Source organism: Callithrix jacchus, chromosome X (genome assembly GCF_049354715.1).
Source record: "Callithrix jacchus isolate 240 chromosome X, calJac240_pri, whole genome shotgun sequence".
Taxonomy (NCBI): Eukaryota; Metazoa; Chordata; class Mammalia; order Primates; family Cebidae; genus Callithrix; species Callithrix jacchus.
In genome coordinates, this window is record NC_133524.1 from 81,560,197 (window position 1) to 81,581,607 (window position 21,411).

At 36.5% G+C, this 21,411-nt stretch overlaps 1 protein-coding gene across 1 annotated transcript in view; it reads left to right on the forward strand.

Moving 5' to 3' along the window:
* Positions 1-3,262: 3,262 nt before the first annotated feature.
* Positions 3,263-21,411, forward strand: part of CYLC1 (cylicin 1) — a 47,295-nt gene continuing 29,146 nt past the window's right edge. The window contains exons 1-2 of the mRNA XM_035288867.3: positions 3,263-3,343; positions 13,837-13,890. Of these exons, the coding sequence (XP_035144758.1) occupies positions 3,327-3,343; positions 13,837-13,890 (71 nt within the window). The 5' untranslated portion in view covers positions 3,263-3,326. The remainder of the gene's footprint in view (positions 3,344-13,836; positions 13,891-21,411) is intronic.

The following is a 21,411-nucleotide window of genomic DNA, read 5'->3' on the forward strand; positions in this document are numbered from 1 at the left end:
AATCTTCTATCTAACATTTTAATTATTTGACTTCCTCTTCTTCAGTTATTTTGTCTTACATCCTACTCTACTGGTTTACCCTTGCAAATGTCCCTCCAGCATCTCGACTTCAAACCTTTCGCTCTCCAACTGATACATCAGGCAACTCGGCAAACCCCATTCCAACAATTCTTCCACCTCCAAGACTAACCGTTGATTCTACTACCTTTTCCCTGTCACTGGCTAAGGACCTTCTTGTGGCTTTTCTCGTCGTCCATCATAAATCTTTACCTATCTTAGATTTTTACTGGTTTACGGTGAATTAGCACAAATATTTTCTGTCATATATCCTCGGCTCCCTTCACCCTACTCTCCTTGTTGACATCTCTGCTCAACACAAAACTTAATCTTTAATAAATTTACAGCTCTAATTATGCCACACACCTTTGTGAGATAAGTATGAATGAGAATAAAATGTGGACCCGTAAAAATTATCTTCAATTTAAATAAAACGTGATAAACTAAAATGGGCCATTAATGCTACCTGGCAATTACGTTCTCCACAAGAAAATAGGCGAGTCTGCACTCATCTTTACTCCAATACTCCGCCATCCATGCTGATGGAGCAGATGCTTTCTTCTTCCTGTGATCTATCTCCTCCAACTAGGCATATTAGCTTCCTAAGGCTCCTGTAAGAACTACCAGAAACTGAGTGGCTTAAACTACATTATATTGTAGTTTAAATTTGACTACTCTGTCCTTGCCCTTTAAATTTCCTTCCTTTACAACCTCTTTATGACGTCATCACTCAACATCACTCAACATCACTCACCAGTTACAAGTTACTATGCTCAGGTCCAGGCAACATATAGGCAGGGGAAATGTCTCTTCCAAGACTGTAAGTCCTCAGTTTAATACCTTTCATTCAGTATTTTAAGTAACCAGTGTGCTTAATATGGTTACCAATGTATATGTTTAACTGTAAAGAATGTTTCTTTCATACTCATCTTATTTATAAATTAAAATCTGTATATTAAAGAGAGATATGAAATTTTCATTAGTATCGTAGGTGTTTTGCTTTGGAATTTCACTGGTACGATCTTTTTGTTAAAAAAAGAGCTTCGAACCCTGACTAGTTTATCTCTCTGGGTCTCAGTTTCTTAAAACTACATCCTGTTTCAGGAGTCATGGGAAGAACAAACTCATGTGAAGTCACATTAAAACGTAAAGCAGTATACAATGTAGTAAGACTAGGTATGGTATTTTGGTAAACTTTATTGTTTGTGTAAGCAATATTAGACCATTCTATTTTTCTGACAAAAAGATTATTGTTTCCAATAAAGTATAGTTTGTTTATTTTTAAAGGCATGGTTAAGTAGAAGATACAGCATTTATATGGGATTCAACTGTTATTTCGATGCCTTTAGTTGCTGTAGTGTTGTTTTTGTTTTAAAAGTCAATGAGTCTCCTTTTAAAGAATATTGCTGAATGTAATTTAAAACTTAGGGTAACCTATGCTAACTTACATCCACCATATACTGTCTGATGTATCTTAAGTTTATCTGTATGATAATACCAATAATAAAATATTTTGACCTAAAAAGTGAAAACTTCTTATGTTACAACCTAATACAAAATGCATGTAAAGTCTATCAGAAAATACAATTAATGAGGAATTAAAATATGGGACATGTGATGAGGCAAGTTATGCGAAAAATATTAATGTCCAGTAAACATTAAAAAGTGCACAACCTCAATAATAAGAAGAAAATTTAGAAAATATTTGACTCAGAAATTCAAACTTCAGAGAATTATTCACAAAAAGCAATTGCAGACATTTTCGCTATTTAAACGATACATGTATGTAATGCTTATATCTTTCTATCAGTGGGTATTACTTTTAGAAAATGAAAACTAAAGAAGGTTCGGAAAAATGGAGTGATTTGACCTAGAAATTAAGATTGGGCTCCCCAAATGCAGCTTCTCAGGTCCCTAGCGCTTTTACCGACACTTCTCGTTGGATGCTGCCTACATCTGGTCATCCCTCTTTGGTCACAGTGACCTCAGGTTTATGTCAGCATTAGGCATTATGTCTTTGAAACTGCCTGTCATCAGGGACATCCTCTGCCTCCTATCTGAATGATAACTCTGTCCTCTTGCTGGATCTGAAACCCGACTCTCTTTCAAATTCATTGCTTTTCCTACAGCCTTCAGGAAGGGTACACCCTTCCTACACCCTCTCCTACTACTGAACCTAAAAATGCAGTCGACATCTGCTTCCTTCCTCAATGCTATTTCCAGGTCATTCTTTCTTCCAAAAATAGCCAACGTTGAATAATCTCATTTCATCAGCTGATATCACCCTTGACCTTTCTTGTCTTATTCATCTCCTCACTCCTAGTACTCTACTGCATTTCGTGATGACTTCCCATCTGGCTATCACTTTCTGCCAAAGTACCTTTGTCTTAAATTCTGGTAATTTTACTGTTAGATGATCAATCTTCTATCTAACATTTTAATTATTTGACTTCCTCTTCTTCAGTTATTTTGTCTTACATCCTACTCTACTGGTTTACCCTTGCAAATGTCCCTCCAGCATCTCGACTTCAAACCTTTCGCTCTCCAACTGATACATCAGGCAACTCGGCAAACCCCATTCCAACAATTCTTCCACCTCCAAGACTAACCGTTGATTCTACTACCTTTTCCCTGTCACTGGCTATGGACCTTCTTGTGGCTTTTCTCGTCGTCCATCATAAATCCTTACCTATCTTAGATTTTTACTGGTTTACGGTGAATTAGCACAAATATTTTCTGTCATATATCCTCGGCTCCCTTCACCCTACTCTCCTTGTTGACATCTCTGCTCAACACAAAACTTAATCTTTAATAAATTTACAGCTCTAATTTTGCCACACACCTTTGTGAGATAAGTATGAATGAGAATAAAATGTGGACCCGTAAAAATTATCTTCAATTTAAATAAAACGTGATAAACTAAAATGGGCCATTAATGCTACCTGGCAATTACTTTCTCCACAAGAAAATAGGCGAGTCTGCATTCATCTTTACTTCAATACTCCGCCATCCATGCTGATGGAGCAGATGCTTTCTTCTTGCTGTGATCTATCTCCTCCAACTTGGCATACTAGCTTCCTAAGGCTCCTGTAAGAACTACCAGAAACTGAGTGGTTTAAACTACATTATATTGTAGTTTAAATTTGACTACTCTGTCCTTGCCCTTTAAATTTCCTTTCTTTACAACCTCTTTATGACGTCATCACTCAACATCACTCACCAGTTACAAGTTACTATGCTCAGGTCCAGGCAACATATAGGCAGGGGAAATGTCTCTTCCAAGACTGTAAGTCCTCAGTTTAATACCTTTCATTCAGTATTTTAAGTAACCAGTGTGCTTAATATGGTTACCAATGTATATGTTTAACTGTAAAGAATGTTTCTTTCATACTCATCTTATTTATAAATTAAAATCTGTATATTAAAGAGAGATATGAAATTTTCATTAGTATCTTAGGTGTTTTGCTTTGGAATTTCACTGGTACGATCTTTTTGTTAAAAAAAGAGCTTCGAACCCTGACTAGTTTATCTCTCTGGGTCTCAGTTTCTTAAAACTACATCCTGTTTCAGGAGTCATGGAAAGAACAAACTCATGTGAAGTCACATTAAAACGTAAAGCAGTATACAATGTAGTAAGACTAGGTATGGTATTTTGGTAAACTTTATTGTTTGTGTAAGCAATATTAGACCATTCTATTTTTCTGACAAAAAGATTATTGTTTCCCATAAAGTATAGTTTGTTTATTTTTAAAGGCATCGTTAAGTAGAAGATACAGCATTCATATGGGATTCAACTGTTATTCCGATGCCTTTAGTTGCTGTAGTGTTGTTTTTGTTTTAAAAGTCAATGAGTCTCCTTTTAAAGAATATTGCTGAATGTAATTTAAAACTTAAGATAGGGTAACCTATGCTAACTTACATCTACCATATACTATCTGATGTATCTTAAGTTTATCTGTATGATAATGCCAATAATAAAATATTTTGACCTAAAAAGTGAAAACTTCTTATGATACAACCTAATACAAAATGCATGTAAAGTCTATCAGAAAATACAATTAATGAGGAATTAAAATATGGGACATGTGATGAGGCAAGTTATGCGAAAAATATTAATGTCCAGTAAACATTAAAAAGTGTACAACCTCAATAATAAGAAGAAAATTTAGAAAATATTTGACTCAGAAATTCAAATTTCAGAGAATTATTCACAAAAAGCAATTGCAGACATTTTCGCTATTTAAACGATACATGTACGTAATGCTCATATCTTTCTATCAGTGGGTATTACTTTTAGAAAACGAAAACTAAAGAAGGTTCGGAAAAATGGAGTGATTTGACCTAGAAATTAAGATTGGGCTCCCCAAATGCAGCTTCTCAGGTCCCTAGCGCTTTTACCGACACTTCTCGTTGGATGCTGCCTACATCTGGTCATCCCTCTTTGGTCACAGTGACCTCAGGTTTATGTCAGCATTAGGCATTATGTCTTTGAAACTGCCTGTCATCAGGGACATCCTCTGCCTCCTATCTGAATGATAACTCTGTCCTCTTGCTGGATCTGAAACCCGACTCTCTTTCAAATTCATTGCTTTTCCTACAGCCTTCAGGAAGGGTACACCCTTCCTACACCCTCTCCTACCACTGAACCTAAAAATGCAGTCGACATCTGCTTCCTTCCTCAATGCTATTTCCAGGTCATTCTTTCTTCCAAAAATAGCCAACGTTGAGTAATCTCATTTCATCAGCTGATATCACCCTTGACCTTTCTTGTCTTATTCATCTCCTCACTCCTAGTACTCTACTGCATTTCGTGATGACTTCCCATCTGGCTATCACTTTCTGCCAAAGTACCTTTGTCTTAAATTCTGGTAATTTTACTGTTAGATGATCAATCTTCTATCTAACATTTTAATTATTTGACTTCCTCTTCTTCAGTTATTTTGTCTTACATCCTACTCTACTGGTTTACCCTTGCAAATGTCCCTCCAGCATCTCGACTTCAATCCTTTCGCTCTCCAACTGATACATCAGGGAACTCGGCAAACCCCATTCCAACAATTCTTCCACCCCCAAGACTAACCGTTGATTCTACTACCTTTTCCCTGTCACTGGCTAAGGACCTTCTTGTGGCTTTTCTTGTCGCCCATCATAAATCCTTACCTATCTTAGATTTTTACTGGTTCACGGTGAATTAGCCCAAATATTTCCTGTCATATATCCTCGGCTCCCTTCACCCTACTCTTTCTTTAGACATCTCTGCTCAACATGAATCTTAATCTTTAATAAATTTACACCTCTAATTATGCCACACACCTTTATGAGATAAATATGAATGAGAATAATATGTGGACCTCTAATAATTATCTTCAATTTCAATATAAATTGATAAACTTCAAGTTGGCCATTTATGCTGCCTGGCAATTACATTTCTCCACATGAAAATATGCAAGTCTGCATTTATCTTTACTCTTATACTCCGCCATCCATCCTGATGGAACAGATGCTTTCTTCTTGTGTGATCTAACTCTTCTAATTAGGCATAATAGCTTCTGAAGGCTCCTGTCAGAACTACCGGAATCTGAGTGGTTTAAACTATTATGTTTTCACACAATTTTTGAGAGTAGAAGTCCAAAATCAAGGTGTCACCAGTGTTGACTTATTCTGCAGGTTCTAAGGGACACTCTGTTGTGTGTCTCTCTCTCCTAGTTTCTGGCTGTTTTTGGCAGTACCTGGTTTTATGTGGCTTGTCGATCCATTACACCAATATCTGCCTCCATTATTACGTAACAACTGCTTTTTGTCTATGTCTATTTCTTTCTTATTCTTGTAAGAAAATGATTTTTTTTCTTATGAGAACACTCGTCAGCATCTTAGGCCACAATTTAATTCAGTATAATTTCATTTTTATTTGATTCCATCTGCAAAGATCCAATTCCAAGTAAAGTAATATTCACAAGTACCAGATGTTAGAACATATATATAAATTTTGGGGCATAATTTAACTCATATCACAGGATTGGATTTTATTTGCTATTTATGCATATAGCATTGTTTTTTACCTAATTTTCTTCTACATCATCATTTTTTATTTACTTTTTGTAGATTTTGTCCCATCAGTGTTCAAGGAAAATAGTAACTTGTGTCACTCAAAAAATCTTTTTTCCATTTAAAAGTTTCTTTTCCTTCACAGCCCCATTCAGGTGGCATCTCATTTTCTGTAAGTTTTATATAGTAAAGTTCTTGGAAAGAATTATTTATATTAGTTATCTCCACTTCCAATTGTACAATTAACAGTCTCTTTCTAAACTGATATTAATTGAAAAATTGAATTCATATGTATGGCGGATAATTTAAAATATACAAAAAACGAGTTGGCAAAATTCCCTCTCCCATACTAGATTCCCAGGACATTACTGGAGATAATCACTATTACTAGGTTTTTTTTTTTCTCTCCCAAACTTATTTTAAATTTTGCTCTTACCATTCCATGGAAACAAAATTCTCCAAAGGTTTTCACATTTACAACTCCGCTAATACCACTTGATACAATTGATCCCCTTCATAAATTATTCTTCTCTTGGCTATCGTGTTACTTTGTTTTCTTGGTTTATCTTCTATCCTATTATCTCTTTACTTTCAGCCTCTGTAGCTGATTTCTCATCATCTCTTCAATTTTTAAATGTTGAATAGCTCAAAAACTTAGTCCTTGGACCTCTTTTTTTTCCTGTTTACAAACATTTAGTATATAATATCATCCATTCCAATGATCTTATATGCCATCTAAATGTTGGTGAATTCTAAATTTATATCTCTGTTCCAGACCACATCTCTAATTTTTACATTTATATGTACCACTTTTTTGACAATCCACTTAGATGTCTAATAAATATCTCAAACTTAATATGTGCAAAACAAAATCCTTGTTTTATACCCCTTTGATACCTGCTCATCCATAAATATTCTGCATCTTAGAAATTGGCACTACTATTCAGGCAGTTGTTTAAGCTAACAAACACATGAAAATGTGTGTGTGTGCATGCTCACACACACACACACACACACACACACACACATTCAGCATGTCTTTTGTGTCATCATTGATTGCCCTCTTTCTCTAGCGGTTAACATCCAGTACAAATTCTATATGGCTTACTTTTAATATGTATCTATAATTTAGTCTCAACATCAATTCTGCCACCAAATCTAAATCATTTTGATCTCTTATTTAGGTTATTACAGTAACCTCTGTGCTTGTTCCTTTGGTTAGCTTTTTATTGCCTCTGTAACAAATTACCATATACTTTGTGGTTAAAATGATAGAAATTTAATTTCTTACATTTCTGGAAGGCATAAGTACAAAATGAATCATTGAGAACTAAGATCAAGTTATTGGAGGGGCTGATTCTTTCTGAAGGCATCAGAAGAGATTGTATTCCTTGCCTCTTTTTGCTCCTTGTGGCTGCTAGCATTTCTTGGCTTTTTGACTGTATCAGTCTAATCTCTGTGATGTTGTCATATAGCATTTCTTCTGTAGTCAAGCCTTATTTTACCTGTTTTTTATATGCACAATTATAATAACACTTAGGACCCAACTGGATAATCCAAGATTATCTCCCCAACTCAAGATCCTTGACTTAATTACACCTGCAAATTGTGTTTTGCCAGTAAGGTAAGATTTGCAACTTCCAGGGATTAGAAAACTGTTATCTTTAGGGTATATTATTCAACCTACCACAGTCTGTCTTGAATCCCAAATATTCATGTCTATCCCCCATGCAACCACAGTCACTCAAAACTAAACTAACATCTACAAAACTATAAACTCATCTCAGTATTAGCCCAAGTCTAATATCTTATCCAAATATCATCAGCTCTAAAGTCCCAGTTGCTATAGTGTAAATCATCTAAATCAGGTATAGTGAGAGTCTATATGTCTTCCATCCTGGGATGAAATTGCCCTATATCTGTAGCACTGTACAATTGGAAAACACATTTTGTGCTTCAAAAACACAATGATTGAACATGGATAGAATAACAAACACTCATAGACATTGTAACTCCATAAAATGGGAAATAAAAGAAAAAAAAATGGAATAGGCCTCAAGCAGTTTCTAAGTCAAATGGAGCAAACTCTGTTAGATACAAATGGAGTCTGTGAATAATCTACTGTGGCTTGAGATTGCACTACCTTGACCCATGGCTCCACCCCATAGGCTTTCAGCTCTGTCCTCAGAGTTAGCCATCTTTTTTCTTAAAGGATAGCATATGTTTGCAACTGAGTCACTCTGCCAACCTGATTTCCGCCTATAGAGATTTGTCAATTTAATTCTTTCATACTTCTTCTCTCTGTCCATTTCATCCCAGACTCTCAGTGTTTCTGTTGATATAACATTCTCATAAATGCATGGTTCTCTTGTGTATATTATGAGAATTCCAGTCATTTAAAAAAACATCCTCCACAAATGTTTATACAGAAAATATTTTTATACACTTAGTCTATTTTCCTGGCTTTTGCTGAGATGGTTGAGCAGATTCATAAGTCACATGCTTTATCTTCCAGCACTAGCAAAATGTTGTCCAGCCCCACTCAGCATTCTCTCTGGAGAACACCTCCTTGACAATGAACATTAATTTAACATCTTTTAAAATCTACGTAAAGTGAGAATTTCCCAAATAATTAAGTCCTGGTGATTGTTTCCATGGCAATTCTTTTGTTAATTATATTTATTTTCCCTCTCATTTTACTATAGGCAGCAAGGAGAAACTGCATCACAGATTCAACGCTTTACTTCAGAATTTCCTCAACTGAATATCCAAGTTCATCTCTTAAGTTCTGTTCTTTACATAACTGTAGAAAACAGCTCAGCTGCATCCATATTTATTGGAGTTTTATTCAATGCAATCTAGGCTTTTTCTATCAGACTTCTCAAAATTATTGTAACCTCTTCCCAATGTCCAGTTTCAGAACCACTTCTACATCTTTAAATATATGTTACAGCAATAATCACTCCTGGTACCAACATTTGTATTAATTTTCTATTGCTGTTGTGGAAAATGGTCACAAACATAGTGGCTTAAACAACATAGTTTTATAGTTCTGGAGGTCAGAAATCTAAAACTGAATTCACTGGGCTAAAATCCAAGGGTTAACAAGGGTGATTTCTTCTTAAGTCTGAGGGGAAAATCTATTTCCTTGTCTTTTTTAGCTTTCAGTGACTACTCATAATTTTTGGCTTGTCCCTCTTCTTCCTCCTTCAAATTGCATCACTCCAGTCTCTGCTTTCATAATCACTTTGTTTCTCCTCCTCTGACCCTCTTTTATCCCTCTTATAACAATTTTGGTAATTACATTTTTCGACCTTTTGAACAATGCAGAATAACCTCCCAGTCTCAAGATTCTCAATTTAACCACAAATGCAAAGTCCCATTTGCCATGTAAGATAACATGTCCAGGTTTTAGAAATTAAAGTATGAATATTTTTAATTTTTCAGCCTTCAGCAGTACTTAATATTTAAGAGTTAAATGAATAATTTAGTGAAAACTACAGCATATTTTATTGCCTATTTTGAGGGTTAATTCAATTATCAGGAAGTACAATTTAAAGAAAAGTGATGAATTAAACATCAATGGAGCAAAAAAAAAAATAGGACAAGAAGAAAGTTATGTTTATAAATAGTAGATTTGAAGTAGGGAGTGAATAAACTGAAAAGAAATAAAAGATTTTAAGAATAGGACTTCCCTCCAGATCAAATCAAGCAAATATAACTATTCAACTCTGTTATACAAGATAGCATATTAGAAAGTTTACTTTGAACACTGAAACACTATAAAAGCACAATTAAAATATTGGCCATTATTCATATTGTTGTCTTAATCATACTATTTATCTAAAGAATCTTTGTCATGATGTTCGGAGATGTATATTTTCTTCTATTTATTTATTTTTTATTTTCATTATCAGAGAAGGGAAAACTGGTACAGTTTGTAATAACTAGATAATGGAAACTTAATATATCATGCTATTTCATTATGGTTATAGATTTTATGCCCATTTTAATAAACAGTTGTCTACTTTGTATCATTCAGATATTGTCCTCTGTTATCTCCTGAAAGTTTTATTATTTTTTTTAACTTTTTATTGGATTTTAGGTTTTGGGGTACATGAGAAGAGCATGCAAGACAGTTTTATTGTATTCTTCAGCTTTAGGTCTTCAGTCTATTTGAGAGTGATTCTGGTACTTATTGTGAAATGGTGGTCAGAGATCACATTTTTTCCCTTGTAGATACTTAATTTATTAAAATTATTTGTTGAAAATACAATTTTTCCCCAATACATAAAACCTCTGGTATAATTTGTATGACTGTATCTATATAGGTCTCTTATTTTGCTTTTCTTTTTTTTTTTAATTTTTATTGGATTTTAGGTTTTGGGGTACATGAGCAGAGCATGTAAGACAGTTGCATAGGAACACACATGGCAGTATGCTTTTCTTTCCTTCTCCCCTTTACCCACATTTGGCATTTCTCCCAGCGCTATCCCTCCCCACCTCCCCCTCCCACTGGCCCTCCCCTTTTACCCCCAATAGACCCCAGTGTTAAGTACTCCCCTTTCTGTGTCCCTGTGTTCTCATTTTTCATCACCCGCCTATGAGTGAGAATATGCGGTGTTTCATTTTCTGTCCTTGTGTCAGTTTGCTGAGGATGACATTCTCCAGATTCATCCATGTCCCTACAAACGACACAAACTCATCATTTCTGATTGCTGCATAATATTCCATGGTGTATATGTGCCACATTTTTCCAATCCAGTCTATTATCAATGGGCATTTGGGTTGATTCCAGTTCTTTGCTATTGTAAACAGTGCTGCAATGAACATTCGTGTACATGTGTCCTTATAGTAGAATGATTTATAGTCTTTTGGATATATACCCAATAATGGGATTGCTGGGTCAAATGGAATTTCTATTTCTAAGGCCTTGAGGAATCGCCACACTGTCTTCCACAATGGTTGAACTAATTTACACTCCCACCAACAGTGTAAAAGTGTTCCTTTTTCTCCACATCCTCTCCAGCATCTGTTGTCTCCAGATTTTTTAATGATCGCCATTCTAACTGGCGTGAGATGGTATCTCAATGTGGTTTTGATTTGCATCTCTCTGATGACCAGTGACGATGAGCATTTTTTCATATGATTGTTGGCCTCATATATGTCTTCTTTCGTAAAGTGTCTGTTCATATCCTTTGCCCACTTTTGAATGGGCTTGTTTGTTTTTTTCCTGTAAATCCGTTTGAGTTCTTTGTAAATTCTGGATATCAGCCCTTTGTCAGATGGGTAAACTGCAAACATTTTTTCCCATTCTGTTGGTTGCCGATCCACTCTAGTGACTGTTTCTTTTGCCGTGCAGAAGCTATGGAGTTTCATTAGGTCCCATTTGTCTATTTTGGCTTTTGTTGCCAATGCTTTTGGTGTTTTGTTCATGAAGTCCTTGCCTACTCCTATGTCTTATTTTGCTTTTCAGTAGACTCTATCAATTGTCTTTGTGTCTATATTCCATTGTCTTAATTACTGTCATTCTAAACTAACTTGGTATATTAATATGTGGCATTATGTATCTTTCACATTATTTTACTTCCAAATTGTCTTGTCTATTCTTGAATTCTTTATTTCCATATAAAAGGTAGAATTACTAGACAATAATCAGAAAAACATTTATAAATTTACTGGGACTGCATTGAATTAATACATCAAGTTGGAAATAATTGCTATAGTTTGTATTACTGAGCCTTTCAAATTCTAACAAGGTATATACATCTATTTGTGTATCTTTTAAAATTTATCTTAATATTAGTTTCTACTATTCAGTATAAAGCTATTGTACGTATATATTTTTATATTTATTTCTAGATATTTGTTACTTTTATTCGATTGTATAAACGGTATTATTACAATATTTTCTAATTATTTCACTGGTATATAGACAGGTAATTACATCTTTTTGTTATCTTTTAAAACTCAGGAGTACAAGCCCACATTTCGTATATAGGTAAACTTGTGTCATGAGGGTTCACTGTACAGATTAATCACTCATTTATTAAGCCTGGTACCCATTAGTCATTTTTTGTGATTCTCTCCTTCCTCCCACCCTTCACTCTCCACCCTCTGATAGACCCTAGTATGTGTTGTTCCACTCTATGTGTCCATGTGTTTATATTATTCAGCTTCCACTTATAAGTGAGAACATGCAGTGTTTGGTTTTCTGTACCTGCTTTAGTATGCTGAGGATAATAACTTCCAAAGCCATCCATAGCCCTGAAAAGAACATGATCTCATTCCTTTTTGTGGCTGCATAGTATTCCATAGCGCATATGTACCACACTTTCTTTATTCAGACTACCGTTAATGAGCATTTGGGTTTATTCCATCTCTTTGCTATTGTGAGAAGGATTGCAATGAACATAAGGGTGCACTTATCTTTATAATAGAATAATTTATACTCCTTTGGGTATATTCTCAGTAATGTGATTGTTGGGTCAAATTGTATTTCTCCCTCCAGGTCTTTGATGAATTGCCACATTTTTTTCACAATGGTTGAACAAATTTATACTCCCACCGACAGTCTATTAGCATTTTTTTTCTCTGCAACTTTGCCAGCATCTGTTATTTTCTGAATTTTTAGTAAGAGTCAAAAGCTCAACATCACTGATCAACAGAGAAATGCAAATGAAAACCACAATGAGATACAATGTCGCACCAGTCAGACTGGCTATTATTACAGTTTATCTTTTGTCTTTAATAATCTTACTAAATACACTTATTAATTTTAATAAGTGCCTCTGTAGATATTTTGAATTTTCTCTGTAAACAGTCATGTTCCCCTTAAATAATGACAGTTTTATTTGTTCTTTTCCTCTTTTTTTATTTTAACTTATTTTTACTTGCCTAATCTTTCTTCTTATTGCACTAATATTTCCATTACCATGTAAATTATACTAGTGAACGTGCTTTTCTTGTTTCCGAGGTCAGGAAAAGCTTTCCAACTTTTCACTATAGAGTAATACATTTATTGCAGGTTTTCTTTAGATTCCTTTTTTTAGATTAAGTTAGTTCCTGTCTATTTCATGTTTGCTTAAAATTTATGGTAAATAAGTGATAGATATTATCAAATATTTTCTCTACATGTTGAAATAATCATATAGTTTTTTTTCTTTACTGTCTCAATGTAGTCAATTTCATATGTTAAAACAACCTGAGATAAGCTCCACTAGGTCATGATATAATATCCTATTTATTAAATTTTCCAAAAATGTTTAAATATTTTGGCATCAGCTGGACACTGTCTCATGCTAGTAATCCCAATGCCTTGGGAGGCTAAGATTGGAGGGTTTCCTGAGGCCAAGAATTTGAGACCAGGCTAGACAACATAGACTCTATCTTTACAAAAAATAAAATAAAAGTCAGCCAGGTATTGAAGTGTACACCTGTACTTCTAGCTACTTGGGAGAGTAAGGCAGGAGGATCACTTGAGCCCAGGAGTTAAAGGAGTTGCAGTGAGCCATCATCATCAGAAAGACACCCTAGCTCAAAAAAAAAAAGGAAGAAAAGAAAAGAAAAAAGAATTTTGGCATGAAGGTTTATGAAAGGTGTAGGCCTATAATTATACTTTGAATTAAAGATCTTGCCAGGTGTTGGTAGCTAAGTTATGCTCACTTCATAAAAAATTTATAAATGTTTCCTCCTTTTCTACTCTTTCAATTAATTTGTAAACAATTTTTTTAGTAATATGGAAGAAATGATCAATGAAGACATTTGGACCTGGAGTTCACTGTGCCAGTAAGTTTTTAATTATTAAGTCAACATATTTAGTGTATTCTATTTCCTTCCACTTAACTTTTCATGTGTTTTTCCCCAAAGAATTTGTCTATTTTATCTAAATTTTCAAATTAATTGGCATAAAGCTGTTGTCTTCTCTTTAATTTTCCCTGTTACATTTGTTATTTTGTATTCTTACTTTTTGGCTTTAATTTGTTGCTCTATTTTTAGCTCTTTTAGTGGATACATAGGTCATAGATTTTCAGCCCTTCTTATTTTCTGATATATAAACTGAAGATTATAATATTTTATCTGAATAGAAATTAGAGTAGCACAAGTTTGTAAATATCAGTTTTCTTTATTATATTCAAAATATTTGTCAAAATATTTTTAAAATTTTATTGTGATTTATAGTGGCTTCCCCTTATCTGTGGGGAATATGCACCAAGGTTCCCTATGGAAGCCTGAATCTGAAGATAGTAGTGCTATAGTACATATGTGAGTGTACATATATATATAGTAGTGAACACTATATATATGTAACAGCCATGTATACACATATATATGTATATATATATAGTGTTCACCACACACTATATATGTGTATATATATATATATATATATATATATATATATATATATAATGTGTTTAATTGTGTTTCTCTAATTCCTGTGGTATTTCTTATATTTCTTATCTCTTTTTCAGTTGTCGGTAATTTTTAAAAAACTTTCTTTACTTATAAGTTCACTGACTCTTTTTCTGCTTGGCTGAGTCTGCTGTTGAAGCTCTCTTTCTATGAGATTATTTAGTTTAATCATTATGTTCTTTAGCACCAGAATTTCTATTTGGTTCTTTTTTTATAGTTTCTATCTCTTTATTGAATTTTCCATTTTTTGTGAGTGTTATTTTCATGGCGTTGTCTATATGAGTATCTGTATTTTCTTGTAGCACACTGAACTACTTTGAGGTGATTATTTTGAAATCATTGTCAGGAAGTTTTAAAATATCCATTTCCCTTGGGTGGGTTACTGGTCTTTTATGTTGTTCCTTTGGTGGTGCTATGTTTTCCTGATTGTTGTTAATATTTGTGGCAATGCATTGATGTATGCACATTTGAAGAAGTATGCACTTATTTCAGTATTTACGAATTTGCTTCAGAAGGGAATGCCCTTCACCAGTAATCTTATCCAGAGATTGTGGGAAAGAAATCTGGCTTGGTTTACAGATGGGCCTAGTGCTGGGATACTCAGTCAGACTGTACTTGTTTCTAGGTAAGCAGTTGGGTAGGCCTGGTGCCTGGCAACAAGAGTTGGGCCTGGAACATGCATCATGAAAGCTAGCCTGAAGCCTGGGTCCACAGTGATCAACTTGGCATTCAAAAGATCCTGGAGATTGAGTCCACAGGATTTGGACAGTTGGTGTCTTTGTTCTGGTGCTTGGGTTCATGTGGATTGTCCTGGAAACTGAGTCCATGGGGCTAGCCTACACCAGGGTGGGCCTGGAGCTTGAGAATATGGGGTTGGCCTGGGTCCTGGGCCTGTGTGTGGCAGAAAGGCACCAGGATCTACTGGAGTGTGCCTGGACTCTGAGTCTGCTGGAACAGACCTGGAGTCATTGGGAATGTCTTAGCACCTTGGACTAGCCTGGTGCTAGAGAATACCTGGATCCTGGGATAGGAAGCTCAGTCTGGAGCCTAGGTCAGTGGGATGAACCTGGAGGAAAGGTCTTTAAGGGATTGATTGGAGCCTGTGGCCATAAGGGTCAGTTTGGAATCTTGGGCCTAAAACCTGGCCTGGTATTGGGTAAACATAGAGCTTGTGTTTGTAAGAGCAAGACTGAAGGCTATATGTGTAAGAGCTAGCCTGTTGCCTAAAGTAATGCAGTCCAGTATGGATCTGAGGTCTGCAAGCACCAACTAGCTGCTGAGATGAAGCTGGAGGTTAGGTAGACACATGTTGGTCTGCAGCTTCATGGGCTGTCCTGGTGCTCAATTTTACTGGAAACTATGTTCAGGGGCTAGACTGGGACCTTTATCTGTTAGGGCTGACCTGAAGCCTCAGTCCACGGGGACCAGACTGGAACCTTGTTCCACAGGAGCAGCTCTGGTGCCTGAGTCCATGAAGACTTGCCTAGTACTGGAATTTTCTGGGTTGTTTCTGGACCCTGAGTCTGTGGGAGTGTGGGTTATCAGAATCTACTTAGAAGCCTCAGACCACAAAGGTCAGCCTGGCACTGAACAGGTCTTAAGCTTGTGTGCTAGGGCCAAACTGGAGGTTTGGTCCATGGGTGCCCACCAGGCCTGAGAACATGGTGGCTGGTGTAGAGCTTGGGTCTGCAAGTCCCAATCTGTATTTTAGGACTGTGGGGGCCAATTTTAGGGCTTGGGCAGTCCTGAAGTTTTGGTCTATGTGGGCAGTCTTCTATGGGCAGTCTGATGCCTAAGGCTGTGGGGGCTGCCTGAACTCGGGGTCTTCAAGTGTCAGCCTAGTGACTAGAGCTGTGGGAGTCAGCCTGGTAGTAGGACAGGACTGGAGCTTTGAGCAGGGCTGCAGTTCTGCTCTATGGAACAAGCCAGAGCTGTAGTGGCTAGTCTGGCACTGAGATAGGCCTGGACACTCAATTCATGGGTGCTGGCCTGAAGGCTGCAGGTATGAGCCTTGTCTAGAGTGGGGGCAAGCCTGGAGACAGAGTCTGCCAGGCCTGCCTGGAGCCTAGGGCCATGGGGTCCTGCAAGGTGCTCAGTTTTACTGGGGCAGGCCTGCAATCATATGCCATATAATCTCAATAATTTGATACTTGTTGTGACTTGCTTTATTGCCCAGTATATGGTCCCTTTTGTGAATTTGAAAAAATAATATATTATGCAGTTGTTCGGTGTAGTGTCTTTATAGTATGTCAAATTTTGTTATTCAAATTTTCTATATCTCCACTGAGATATATATATATATATGTATATATGTGTGCATATATATGTATAAATGTGTATATATATGTGTGTATATATATGTATATATGTGTGTATATATGTGTATATATGTGTATATATATGTGTATATATATATGTGTATATATATGTTCTGGGGTACATGTGTAGAACATGCAGGTTAGTTACATAAGTATACACGTGTGATGGTGGTTTGCTCCATCCATCACCCCATCATCTACATTAGGTATTTCTCCTAATTCTATCCCTCTTCTACCCACCCACCCCCTGCTATTCCTCCCCTAGCCCCACACCCCAAAATAGGCTCCAGTGTGTGATGTTTCTCTCCCCATGCCCATATGTTCTCATTGTTCAACACTGACTTATGAGTGAGAACATGTTTTGTTTTCTGTTCTGACATCAGTTTGCTGAGAATGATGGCTTCCAACTTTATCCATGTGCCTGCAAAGGACTTGAACTAATCCTTTTTATGGCTGCATAGTATTCCATGGTGTATACTTGCCACATTTTCTTTATCCAGTCTAGCATTGATGGGCATTTGAGTTGGTTCCAAGTCTTTGCTATTATGAACAGTGCCACAATAAACATACATGTACATGTGTCTTTATAATAAGATTTATAATCATTTGGGTATATACCCAGTAATAGGATTGCTGGGTCAAGTGATATTTCTAGTTCTAGATACTTGAGGAGTTGCCACACTTTCTTCCACAATGGTTGAACTAATTTACACTCCCAACAGTGTGAAAGCAGTCCTGTTTCTCCACATCTTCTCCAGCATCAGTTGTCTCCTGATTTTTTAGTGATTGCCATTTTAACTGGTGTGAGATGGTATCTCAATATGGTTTTGATGGGCATTTCTGCAATGACAGTGGTGATGAGCATTTTTTATATGTTTGTTAGCTGCATTTTTTCTTTTTGTTTATTTAGTTATTAATATAGGTATGCTAAAGCTTCAACTGTAATTCTGAGTTTATATAGTACTACTTTTAGTTTTCTACTATTTAATTACATTTCCCCATTATTATCTTATCATTTATACATTCTTTTGTTATTAATTTGTGGTTATTCCAGGAATTATATTAATCTTTGACCTTTTATACTTTAGTACAAATTGATATTTCTGTCAGTTCTCAAACAATGCAAGCACCTTACACTTCAGTTTATTCTATCTACATTCTTACACTATTATCATACACTTTATGCATTTAAAACTTATAGATTATTATTACTACTATTTGTAAATAATATTTATATTGTGCCCCACATACTTGCTCTTCTGACGGTTTTTATTTTATCTTGTGTTAAATGTCGATCATCTCAGGTAATATTTTCCTGCATGGAGAAATCTCATCAGCATTTCTTTTAGTGCTTTTTGCTTGCAATGAAATTATCATGGTGTTTGTTTGTTTAAAAATGTCTTTCTTTAAGAATGCTAAAGATAGCTAGAGAAGAAGGGCAGGTAACTTACTAATAAAACCCGATCAGGCTAACAGTGGAACTCTCAGTAAAACCCTACAACTCAGAAGATATTGTGACCCGATATTCAATATTTTTAAAGAAAAAAACACTTCAACCAAGAATTTTACATCCACCCAAATTAAGCTTCTGAAACAAAGGAGAAATAAGATCCTTCTCAGATAAGCAAATGCTGATGAAGTTCATTACCACCAGACACACCTTACAAGGGATCTTGAAATAAACTCTGAATGTGAAAAGAAAAAAGCATTATCAGTGAATACAAAAACATACTCAAATACACAGATCCATGACAATATTAAGCTACCACATAAACAAGCCAACGGAATGACCAGCTAACATTATGGCAGGGTAAAATCCACATATATCAATACTAACCTTAAATGTAGATGACTAAATGCCCAATTTAAAAGATAGAGTGTAGAAAATTATAAAAAAAGCAAGACCCAATGGTATGATGTTTCTAAGAGATGAAAGCAACCATAGGCAAAAAATTAAGAGATGAAGGAAATGGCACCCATAGGCTAAAAATTAAGAGATGAAGGAAAATAAACCAAGCTAATGGAAATCAGAAAAAAAACTTGTGGTTATAACCCTAATTTCAGATAAAACAGACTTTAAACCAAGATAAAAAATAAGAGCATTATAACAGGGAGGTGCTAAATGGCTGCCTAGAAACAACTACCCTCAATAGTTCTCACCAAGAAGGAAAATGGTGACTGAATCCTGCACAAGCAACTAAGGTATCCAGGTTCTCTCTCAATGGGACTGATTAGGTAGTTGGCAGGGCCTGTGGAAAAGATGTAAAAGCTGGGTGGAGTAACATCCAACCTAGGAGCTGCAAGGGGCAAGGGGAACTCCTACTTACCCGAGGGAGGCAGCGAGTGATTTTGCAACCCCACTTGGGAAACCATAATTTTTCCATAGATTCATGCAACCCAAGGATCAGGAGATCCCTTCATGATCCCACGCCACCAGTGCCTTGGATCCCCAGCACAGAGCTGTGCAGGTTCTTACTGGCCACATGGCTGGAGAATGCCTAAGATGACTGAGCTCCTGGAAGGAGGGGTGGCAGCCATCACTGTGGCTGCCTGCTGCCTAAGATGACTGAGCTCCTTGGCAAAGGGGTGGCAGCCATCACTTTAGGTCCAGTCTGCCAGTTTCCCCTGCTGGTGCCAGGGAGAATGAGTGGTTTGGACCAGGAGAAATTTCCCATAGCACAGCACAGTGATGGTAACAGATCATGGCCAGACTACCCCTTTAGGCTGTACCCATACCCATTTCTCCTCACTGGGTAAGGCCTCCCTGCAGGAATTTTAGCAACTCTAAACAGGGTATTATGGACAGAGCTCTGATCTTCCTGGGACAGATATCCTGGGGGGAGCAGTGGCTACAGTCTCTACAGATTACTGCACTTACTTTTTCCCCTGCTGGTTCTGAGAAATCCAGACAGTCCAGAAAATGGGATTTCCCTTGCCCCCCGCCCACAGTGCAGGACACCATTTCTGCCATGGTGTAGTCAGAGTGCTGTGTTAAGTGGGTCTCTGATCCCATGCTTCCTGACTGGGTGAGAGCCCCACAATGGACTGCCAGATACCTTATTTAGGAGTGTTCCTTCTGGTGTCAGGCTAGTGCCCATCTGGGATGGTGCTCTCAGAAAAAGTAGCAGGCCAGCCATCTTTCCTGTTCTGCAGCCTCCACTGGTGACACGTCCAGAGGCGGGAGAGACCCAGACCAATAGGATCTGGAGTGGGCCCCCAGCAAACAACAGCAGCCCTACAGAAGAGAGGTCTGACTATTGAAAGGAAAACAATAATTAACAACAACAGCATGAATAAAAACGTCCCCACAAAAACCCTAACCAAACATCAGCATCCTCAAAGATTGACACTAAATAAACTCAAGAAGATAATAAATAATAAATAAAAAGAAACTGAAAACTCAAAAATGCAGAGGGTCTCTTCTCCTCCAAATGATCCTAACACCTCATCAACAAAGTCATAGACCTGGGCTGAGGCTGAAATGGATGAACTGACAGAAGTGAGCTTCAGAATGTGGGTGACAGCAAACTTCACAGAGCTAAGGGGGCATGTTCTATCTCAATGCAAAGAAGCTAAGAACCATGATAAAATACTACAAGAGCTGTTAACCAGAATAACCAGTTTAGAGAGAAGTATAAATGACCTGATAAAGCTGAAAAACAGAACATGAGAACTTCAGAATGCAACCACAAGTATCAATAGCCAAACAGAGTGAAGGAAAGTATCTTAGAAATTGAACACTATCTTGCTGAAATAAGACAGATAGACAAGATTAATGAAAAAAGAATTAAAAAACAAACATAACCTCTGGGAAATCTGGGATTATGAAAGATTAAAGCTGAGACTGATTGGGATACCCAAAAAAGGCAGGGAGATTGAAACTAAGCTGTATCAAATACTTCAGGATCTCATCCAAGAAAACTTCTCCAACCTAACAAGACATGCCAACATTCAAATTCATGAAATCCAGGGAACTCCAGTAAGATACTCCATGAGAAGATCAACCCTAAGACACATAATCATCAGATGTGCCAAAGTTAAAATGAAGAAAAAAATCTTAAGGGAAGCCAGAGAGAAAGATCAGGTCACCTACAAAGGGAAGCCCACCGGAATGACAGCAGAACTCTCAGTAGAAATGCTACAAGCTAGAGAAGATTGAGGGCCAATATTCAACATTCTTAAAGAAAAATATTTAAACCCTGAATACCATATCTGGCTAAACTAAGTTTTATAAGCAAAAGAGAAATAAAATCTTCTACAGAGAAAGAAATGCTAAGAGAATCCATTATCACCAAGCCTGCCTTGCTAAACCTTTTGAGGGAAGCACTAAATATAAGTAGGGGAAAAAATGTTACCAGCCATTACAAAAACACACTGAAGTACACAGACCAATAACCCTACGAAGCAACTATGTCAACAATTCTGCAAAATAACCAGCTAGCATTTTGATGACAGGATATAATTAACACATGACAATATTAACCTTAAATGTAAATGGGCTAAATATCCCAATTAAAAAACACAGAATAGCAAGTTGGATAAACAGCCAAGAACCATTGGTGTGCTGTTTTTACGA